The sequence below is a fragment of the Leptidea sinapis genome, chromosome 5 (assembly GCF_905404315.1).
Source record: "Leptidea sinapis chromosome 5, ilLepSina1.1, whole genome shotgun sequence".
NCBI lineage: Eukaryota > Metazoa > Arthropoda > Insecta > Lepidoptera > Pieridae > Leptidea > Leptidea sinapis.
In genome coordinates, this window is record NC_066269.1 from 11,314,801 (window position 1) to 11,325,798 (window position 10,998).

General features: G+C 35.5%; 1 protein-coding gene across 1 annotated transcript in view; it reads right to left on the reverse strand.

The window, feature by feature from the left end:
- Positions 1-7,762, reverse strand: part of LOC126964453 (multidrug resistance protein homolog 49-like) — a 67,145-nt gene extending 59,383 nt beyond the window's left edge. Inside the window, exon 1 of the mRNA XM_050807552.1 lies at positions 7,603-7,762. Coding sequence (XP_050663509.1) covers positions 7,603-7,701 — 99 coding nt within the window. The 5' untranslated portion in view covers positions 7,702-7,762. The remainder of the gene's footprint in view (positions 1-7,602) is intronic.
- Between the last annotated feature and the right edge of the window lie 3,236 nt (positions 7,763-10,998).

The window sequence follows — 10,998 nt, forward strand, 5'->3', positions numbered from 1 at the left end:
TCTACGTATAAGTGTAAAGTTATGTATTATGGAATTATTGTAAACATTTTAAATCAAGTATAACTTTATACCAAGTTGTAAGGACGGTATCGTCTCTATGTAAGTACAGTATGGGAGTCAAAAATTGAATAGAGAATAAATCTTTTGTGTCCACAATAGAAATCTGATATGTAAATTAACCATTGTTATGAGGAAATAATAATACTTACATATTGTAATATTATTTTATGATTTAAGAGCACTTATCTCTCAGTGGGTGGTATGTTATATTATATCTAGTTGACCAATTAACGTCAGGGTGTTGAATTTGCGTGACGGTGTGCGCGCGCATCGTAAAAGTTAACTCTGATTATTTATCCCGAAATCGCCAAATAAACCACGTATGATAAGGTTTATAAACCTCATGAAATGAATTCAATGTATACGGACAAATGCATCAAGCTCATAATGGGGTGTGCCATACCAGAGATGACACCATAACTTCATATATGACCGGACCTGCGCTTTGTAGAGCGCTAGAATGTTGGCCAGCTTGAAGTACAGAAACTAAGTCCAGAATAGGTTATCTAAACCGATATCAACGTAAGGTACGTGGTTCCATTGTGATCATGTTTTAACGAGATCATATAGTAAAAAGTTATTTGTGTAAGTTTATATTGTCGTATAACTGTTGTTATTTTTTTTAATGTGAGAATTATGTCAAAGGCAAAAAATTATTGAACAAATAGCCCTTGGTCACGGGAAGGGCGCTGGTGTTGGACTTGGGTCGACACTCTGGCTCCTTCTCATGTCCAAGTTACAATCAGTGCTGGGGCTGCTGCTTCGACTGATGAAGACTGCAAACGTTGTAAATATGGCGGTCTCTGTGTGTTGATCTTAGAACCGTTTGGTGACGAGACTCTTGGCGCGTGGGGCCCAGAGGCGCGGAGAAAGTATAAAGTGAAAGAATGCGCCTCAATATATACATATTTTTTGTATGGAATAGGAGGACAAACGAGCCTACGGGTCACCTGGTGTTAAGTGATCACCGCCGCTCACATTCTCTTGCGAGAATGAAATTTGAGGAAGGTGTTCGCGCTTGTTCAAAACAAGGTAGGTCGTATCGTATTTCGTATGGTTCCGAAAACACCGCACAAGGAAGCTCATTCCATAACTTTGTAGTACGTGGAAGAAAGCTCCCTGAAAACCGCACTGTGGAGGACCGCCACACATCCAGATGGTAGGGATGATATCCTAACTTGTGGCGTGTCGTGTCGAAGGTGGAATTCGGCGGCAGGAATCAGGTTAAACAGCTCTTCGGAACACTCTCCGTGATAAATGCGGTAGAAGACACACAATGAAGCGACGTCTCTACGCATCGCCAAGTGATCCAGCCGTTCACAGAGCACTGGGTCACCGACAATTCGAGCTGCTCTGCGTTGTACGCGGTCAAATGGATCGAGCTGATACTGGGGTGCGCCAGACCAGAGATGATAGAATACTCCATGTGTGGCCGGACTTGCGCTTTGTAGAGCGTTAGAATGTGGGCTGAATTATTGCCGTGCTCTATTAATGACGCCCAGCTTCGTCGAATACATGCACGAATTTGGCTTTGTCTTCCAGATGTCCACGGAATTGGCAATCCCTCGAGATTTCGAGACCCAGTATTCCGATACTAGGTGAGGCTTTAAGGGAAGTGTTGCCGAAGAGCGGTGATACGACTAATGGGGTTTTTTAGTGGTATATGCGCAAACTTGAGTCTTCTGAGGTTTAAATTAGACAAGGTCAATTTACCCCATTCCGCGACCTTCATCAAGTGAGGACTCGATAGAATACACAAGTTTCCCACGGCACTGGTCGACGATTTCCCGAGAGAGACCTACATGGCCCGTGTACACGACATCACCAGTGTTCTCGTCTGCATAGCAACGTATGTTGTAGGTGTCAAACATATCATTGATATGCAGAAGAAACAGCGTGGGAGATAGCACACAGCCTTGGGACACTCCAGCGTTCACGGGGTTCGGATTCGAGCAATAACCGTCGACAACGACCTGTATGCTGCGCCCAGTGAGGAAGCTGGAGGTCCACTTGCATAAGGTCTCAGTAAGCCGAAATGATGGAAGTTTTGAGAGGAGCGCCTTGTGCCATACACGATCAAAGGCCTTCGCTATATCAAGCCTTCATATATATACTATACTGGAAACCCAAGCGCTGTCAGCTATTTCGGTCAACGGATCAGCCTAGCTATCCAACGCATAAATGCTGCCAGTATTCTTGGTGCACTTCCCCTTAATGATAGTCTTAATTTAATGTAATCACAGTAATCTAAATAAAGCTGATTAATTGTTTTGTTGGAATATTTTTTTTTAAATGGCCCAAAGACAAAAGTTATTAAATCATCAAAAGTTATCAATTTTATTTGATCAATTATTTCGTGGGTAAATTGCATTACACTTCAAATATGTAATTTTTTCATACAGCTCTTTCGGAAGGCAGATTTCTTTAGAGAAGAACGAGCAAGAAACTCTAAGGTTGCTCTTTTCATAATAGAATGGTATTACAGATTCTTATTTTCAATTTAATTTTTATAAAATATAATAATTTCAATTACAATATATACAAAGTGATGCAACAAAATACACAAACGTCAATTAATAAATGCCTTACACGAGTAAATCAAAAAAAATTAAATTAACAAGTAAAAACATAGTTATTGAGTACATACTTAAAGTGCAATTCGGTAGATGCATCAATCCACACATACCGTTAATAAAATAAAGGCATTATGCGAGCATTTTATTAGCTATTATATAAAAAAAATTGAATAACTTTAATTGGCGTTCAGGTTCTTGGACGTCACGGGTTATCCTGCCTAAAATCGGCAGGCCGTATCAGTCGTCACGCCAGCATTAATGAAGTCATCCGCAGGGAATTTGCCGCTCTTAATATACCAGCTGTTTTGGCAAGCGTCCTAATGGAATGACGCTGGTGGCTTGGGCATGGGGAAGGGCGCTGGTGTGGGACGCTACTTGCGTCGACACTCTGGCTCCTTCTCATGTCCAAGTTACGTCAGTTGGTGCTGGGGCTGCTGCTTCGACTGCCGAAGACAGCAAGCGTCGCAAATATTATGTTGGCCTCAGTGAGTCATACATCTTTGTGCCGTTTGGTGTCGAGACACTTGGCCCGTGGGGCTCAGAATGTTAAAAATAATATCTTCGCGCCTCAATAAGGCTACTGGAAACCCAAGCGCTGGCAGCTATTTCGGTCAACGGATCAGCCATGCTATCCAACGCGGTAATGCTGCCAGTATTCTTGGTACGCTTCCACGTAATGATAGTTTTAATATTATGAAGTCGTAGTATTGTAAATATAGTTATAAGATTTGTTTTGTTTGAATAATAAATAGTAGGTGACTTTAATTTAAAAAAATCAAGATTATTACAAGTGAAAGTCTGATTAATATTATTATTATTCATTCCATTATAATTAAATGTAGATTTCTTTTCATGGTAATCTTAAGAGTTATTTACATTACGAACAATAATTGGACGTAACGTCCAGAAAAACGTTCCAAACCACAATCAGGTCGAAATTGAGTTAAGAACACAAATTGGTCACGTGATTCAAATTAACGGACTGACAAAAAATGGCAGTCACTCTTTAAATGACATCATGACTTAGTAGGCCAACCCACATGTATGAAATACACTAATATTTATTAAACTTTAAACACGAATTCCTTAAAATGTGATGTTTGTGGCTTGTAAAGTTTTTCAAGAACCACGTCCATTTATTTTTCGCTTTGTAGTTTATCGTAGTGCTATCTCGACGTTTCGCAAACGTGGGAACGAGAGAGATGTAGCCCGTTAGCTATTTCAGTAAATTTTTGATGAAATTAGCTGTTTGATAGGAAAATCTTTTTACCTACTAAAGCGTATTTACATATATTTTTGATTTTTATACCAATCGCTTACGCATAATAAAATCTAGGCGTTTATTTTGCTCTTTTTCAAAATAATCCCATGATTGTATAAAAAAAAATTAATGTTAAAATTATGAACGCTAAAATCACAGTTAAAAGTCATCTTTTATTCAGCCTATAACTTTTTTTTTATGAAAATAAGGAACGAGATGAGCAGGACGTTCAGCTGATGGTGATAAATACGCCATGCCCATTACAATACTGTACCGATCAGGATTTTTGAAAAACTCAAAAATTCTGAGCGGCACTACAGTTGCGCTCGTCACCTTGAGACATAAGATGTTAAGTCTCATTTGCCCATAAGTAATTTCACTAGCTATGACGCCCTTCAGACCGAAACACAGTAATATTTACACATTGCTGCTTCACGGCACAAATAGGCGCCGTTGTGGTACCCATAATCTAGCCGGCATCTTATGCAAAGGAGCCTCCCACTGGCTATAACGATAACTATATAACTTCCTTTTATGAGATTTAAAAATAGTATGTATATACTTACGTACTTGGTAGTTAATTTAATTTTACATAATTACTTAGATTATAAAAACTTTCGTTAGTCATTATTAACTTTATTTATTTAGAACCGTTTTTAAATAAATAATCTTTATCACTCCCTAGAAGAACCATCAAAACTAGATATTATTTAGGAATAGAAAAAAGTTTTTTTTTTAATAATAAAATATCCCTATTAATGGTCAAAAAACATTTACACTGATTACCTACTCGTATTTAAGATACAATTCATACTTTCTTCGTACATAAATCCAATTACATACACAACAAATACGCTCCATCCATCCATAATAGAAATCGCAATTAGCTTCCATCCATGATAAAATAATCCTTATATTTTTTCGAGAATAATTACGTCACATAACATACACATATTTTTTTCCAAACGCAGAAACATGCATAACTTCAAAGACATCAACTTATTAATTATAATTTTAAGATTGTGTAATATTATTAAATGTTTTACATTTTCAATTAAAATTAATGAATTCCAAATGACTAACACGCTTACAAAATATGACAATGCGGTTTAAATTTTAATCCTTGTGCAACTAATTTGGACTGGACTTCCAATGGTGTTTGTATGATTTATAGAGGTTCTACTGTTCCTTTTTGAAGTAAAAATTTTGTAGGTGCCACTTGAGGGTGAATCAGAATTTTTTTGACGCAATTAACGCTCAGTACTTCACTCAAAAAAAAGTCAGTTAAACAATTTATTTAACTAAGAAATTGTTATAATTATAATATAAGTGTAGGATGTTGATTATTTAGAAAGTTTTCAAAAATTTTCTGACGTTTGCAGCATTCTTTAATATTTATTTTTCTTACGCGGCACAAGGAAGCTCATTCCACACCATAGTTGTACGTAGAATAATAATATCAAGCGAGATTTCTGCGCAACGCCAAGTGATCTAGCCGTTAACAGAGCGACGGTACCCAATTCGAGTAGCTCTGCGTTCATCAAACAAAAATAATGATTTATTAGCAGCACACATTTCCATCGCACATATTTGAGGGATAGAGAAGACCCGGCACACGATGCCGCTGCAAACAATGCTACTTTGTCCGTTAGAGATGTTCTTCGTTCTCGCGCGTATGTTTGTCTATGCTGTATTCTTATATAAATTACTCTGGTAATAAGTGATCCTTCCCGTCAAGAAGTGAGAAGGCCCAGAAACGCTGTCACCGATCCCCCTAACCAACTCTCGTCTGACCTGAATCGCCTCTTGGCATCCGGGGATAATCAGTCGCATTTAGACTCACCTCTAGTATATGATCATACTTCTGATGTCACTAATCCCAATTAAATAGCATATTCTGTGCTATATCCCAGTGGATACTCCCAAGGGAGTGCCGCTTGCGCCACTCTCTCCCTAAGAGGACGTCGCCTTCGATGAAGGCTTAGAGGGCACTTGCCCAAAGCCAACTTCAGGTGGTGTTAAGTGGGTAGGCATTTAGGTTTTACGTGAGTACCACATAACCAACGCAGACTTAGGCTGTTTATGCATGAGCATTCAACACCTCCCTCCAGTCGTAAGGGAAGCCCTTTCGCGTTGTCTGGGCGCAAAAAAAAACTTCTCTGTTTGACACTTTAGTCTCATTCAATACTCAGTAAATACATAGCGTGCGTCATCATCAACTCAAAAACCCAGAACTTTTATAAAAAATCTATAAAATATTAAGAATTTGCATAATTAGTCACAGATCCCATAATTAGATATGAAATAACTGAAACCAATCAAGAAATTAAACCCTTCCAAATGAATGAAAAACTCTTTTGACTTTTGAGCATCGCAGCTCCCAAGTAGGTAACAAATATTATATAAATTAACCTTTAATGAAAAATAAGTTTAAAACGATGATGACTTCTTAAAAAATAATCCAGTAAGAAACCGTTTTCAATTCGATTGATATTCTTTCCATTGCCTCAAAATACCGAATGTAATTAAGTTAATTAACTTATTTGGAAAATTAATAGCGTAAATAATAATATTAAGAAAGCGTAATGAATAATTAATTTTAAATCGGTTGTATTTGATAAGTTTGTAGTTAACTTAATTGACGTATTGAATTATGTTTTAAAATTATTTCAGAACTGAGCTTTATAGATTAAGAGAACGTAAACATTTCAGGTCATAGATATATATCTTGACCTTTGAGAAAGTTGTGACTTTTTATTATCACACGCTTTTACCACAGACTAAAGAGTAATCTGTTACCGCTTGCAAAACAAGCGAAGATCTACAGTCAATAATTTAATCATTATAGTTTTACAACATGCATTTTTATTTGATTACAGATATGAAAACTCTTTCGTTATGTATTTATTTTATTTGTTATTCGGGGCACTCAACTTGTAATAATATACTAAATAAATATTTCTAATTAAGTTATCTGAACACTTATACGCCGGTGATTGTTTAGTAAATAAAGATAAGTCAAAGTCAAAGTAAATCAATGTTAACAATAATAATAAATATAAATTTTCCTTTCCTGTGGGAATTCAATAATTAATAAAAAAAGATCTTCATTAATTCTTTCATTTTTACTTTTTCGTTTAAAGATTCATTAAATTATATCATATTATGTGTATAAAAAAGTCCAATTAATTATATCAAAATTACTTTTTCGATCCAAGATTTTTAAAATTATATTAGTGTACTAGCTGACCCGGCAAACGTTGTTTTGCCATATAAAGTATAATTCACGCGATAGTTTTATAAGTAATAAAATATTGCCTATATTATAGCCTGAACATCATTTTGTTCTATTGTCAATAGTTTTTGCAGCGCACGCAAAAATAGGTTTTCGATTTTACACCATGTGTTACAAAATAGCAATTTTATTACGGATCCCTAATTTTGAAAAAAAAAACATAGCCTATAGCCTTCCTCGATAAATGGACTACCCAACACTGAAAGAATCATTCAAATCGGACCAGTAGTACCAGAGATTAGCGCGTTCAAACAAACAAACAAACAAACAAACACTGCAGCTTTATAATATTAGTATAGATATATTGTATAGTTCTATATATAATATACATACTTTTCGTTTACGCATACATCGTTTTTATAATAACACAATAATTATTATTCAAAAACTTTTCAAAAATTAAAACTTACCAAATCTAAGAATCCAACACTAATTTCTTTTTCTTTTTTCACACTCATATCATACGCTTTGCCTTTATGGCTCACAAATCGTTTACTTTGGCCTTTCATTACAAAAAAAAACACAAATGTCACTTTTCGACAAAGACAACAGAGCTGTCAACTCGTTGGAAGACGCGGATAAACTGAGCTGTACATGCCGAGGTACTGTTATATGAAAACAAGTTAGGGAAACCCCTTTAAGATGCGTCAAAGTTTTCGTGTCGAAATTAATTTGTATTAATTATAAATCAGCCGTTTTGTGACGACATAAACATTGTTGTTTTTACTTCCTGTGATTTCGGGGAAAATTAACGGCCGTGGGTGCGTTTCTTAGAATATTTTTTTTTATGTTTATATGTAGAGTTGTAGTTTGCTGATATCTTTATTAATTACGAGTTGGTATTAGAAATTCGCATTTTGAATTTGGGCTCGGAAAGAGTTTTATTTTAAGGAGGTTTTTTGCCACTTTCAATATTGACATCCCTCTCACCCCGCAGACATTCATGTTTATTGTTTTTTGAATTTGCATTACCTTAATTTTTACTACATTGTTACCTACGTTTAATAGTTTAACAAAATGTTGAACATTTTGTTTTGCCTATCTAGGAACTAATAAAAGTTATGAAAAACATTAATAAAATATAATAACTTTTGCACGGACCATAGATTATTTTTTTCAATCGCAAGTTACATCTATTAAAATGAGTGTGTGTGTTCACAGTGTTTAACGTCAAAATTTACTGCAACAAACGGACAGACATAAGTTTCGCACAAGTCGGACCGCTACCATTTGGTTCCTAATGGAACCAAGTGTTTAACTTTAACTTTAATAAGTTAACGTTAAACGCTTTCTGAAAAGAAACATGATTTTCGGCAAGAGACCACTTTTCCTAAACGAACTGATATTCAACCAAATTACTCTACAAATCCTCTGTATCCATCCATCTCTAAGTTTTTCCTTTTTTTTTTCTCTGCCGACTTGTACGAACTTGTGCGAGCTTACCGGCTTGAGTTTTTTAAAAGTAAGACAAGTTTAAGAGCGTAAAAGATATACCTGGACAGTTTCTTTCGGAATCAAATTTGAAAACATATGTGCCTTTTTTATATTAGCCATTTTGACAGTCCCATTCATTGGTTTGGGTCTGAGAATGTCTCAATGATATTACTGTTAATAATTAGTAGTGAATTACAACATATTTTCTCGTATTGCAATTCTTCATTGTTGTAATAACAAAAAATAATATACGATTTATGCAAATCGATACACTTTATTGTATCGAAACAAGTTTTATTAAATAATTTTATGCGTTTTGCTATATCTTCTCGGAATGACGAGGCGTACTAACGTCCTTGACCGAAACTGTGTCTGTGTAAAATTTATTTCATACAAATGTGGAAATCTTTGAGGGGGGCCTTTGTCCAGCAGTGGACGTCTTCCGGCTGATGATGATGAGGATTTTGCTATATTATATTTATTTTTATTTTTACCAAGTACTGGAAGACGGCGTGTTGGTGGGCCCCCCACTAGAACCGACGATCTGGTTATGAAGGCAGCGCAGGACCGATCGTCGTGGAAATCTTTGGGGTAGGCCTTTGTACAGCAGTGGACGTCTTCCGGCTGATGATGAAATGTTTATCAGTTGAGGATTTTTTATTATTATTGTATTTACGTTTTCAGTCCCCCTGAAAACAATCTCTGCATGGGTCACGAAACGTCGGGTTAAATAAAATAATAGTAAAAGTTTTACTTTTACGTGAAATCCTTATGTAATAATAATATAATAACAAAATATCACGCGTTTTAATCCATTTAAAAGTATTCCATTTAAATGTGCAGCACTCGCGTTAATGAAGGAAAATACTAATTAAAGTCAAAGTAAAATAAACTTTATTCAAATAGTCTTGAGCTGAGCGCTTTTGAAATACCAATAAGAAGAAGCAGAATCATAAATATTTCTTTTAAATTAGTTACTACCTACTGAATCTACCATATTTTCGGCAAAAGTACATACAAGAAACTCAACGGCCACGCGTTCTTATATAATATTTGAATTGTAATTAGAATTTTGAACAATAACACCAGAGGAATCATAAGAAATAAAAATTATTATTATTGTTAGATAAAATAATTAACATATTTCCATTTATCAACAAAAATAAGTAGAGATAAAGAGAGAGAGAGACAAATTTAGAGGAAATATGATAAAAGGCATAAAACGCACTTATTTTCTCAAAATGATTGATTCCTTTAGAATTATTTTTGATGTCATTTCTAGATACTACTACCGCTTCGGAAACAGAGAGAAGTAGCGACGCAAGAAACTCTCCCAGCATTCTTTTTTTGCGCACTTTTTAATGAAATATTAAAAATAATAATATATATTAGAGCTTAAAGAACTAAAAAAACATTCTTTAGTAGAAATCCTAACTTAAAAGTACAAAATAATTTTAAATTTGTTTAATAAGTCCACTGGCTTTTCATAATTATGAAAATTCTCAGAATCCCCTGAGAATTATTTGCGATCGATACATTTGCCTGTGCTTCACCAGGCCTTATAAAGAATAGGGGAGTCCCAGGGGCCAAAGACTGTCGTAATATGTCGACAAATGGCATGTCGATGTGAGAGAACAACATTGCCGGCCTATGACGTCAGTACGAACGGGCCAGACTCGTGCATATTACCACACTCGCACAGTTTATTATTTTTCATTTCTCATACTCGGAAAGTAATGGTGTCTTGATCCTATTATTGGGTGGAAAATGCTGCTTCCCTCCATACAGACGGAAAAACTCATACAAATTACTTCCCACCAAAGGGCCCGAATGAACTTTAAAAATAGAACTGCTGTGAAGAGTTTAATGTAAAAAAGAACTAATTAAAAAAAATGCTGCGGTCATGTGAAATTCTAAACAGCCAGTGTGAACTTAGCGCAAACTTCTTTGAGCGGAATAAACCGCAACAATTACGCGGTAAGTTCCATATTTGAAATTTAAAAAGTCGACATACGTTGGCGGGATACTAATCTGTGCTTAGATAAACAACTAGTTTTATTTTCCTCATATTCGAAATGAAAATTAGTGTTTAAATCGGGTAAAAGTATCAAGTCCTACTCAGACTATAGCCGACCTCGCTGCGGGAATACCTCGAGAATTGATTCTTTCGACCCTCGGTTAACAATCTACTATAACATAATCCTGGTACAAAATTGAGCATAAAAATAAAAATAAAAAATATTGCTTCATGCCGGGGTAGATATGTATGTTCGTTAGCGATGATATCTTCTCTACTTCGAGTATACTCTCTGAATGCATGTAGACTTCTAGGATCGCATTCGCATCTACCAGTGCGTCTACAGGACCATACA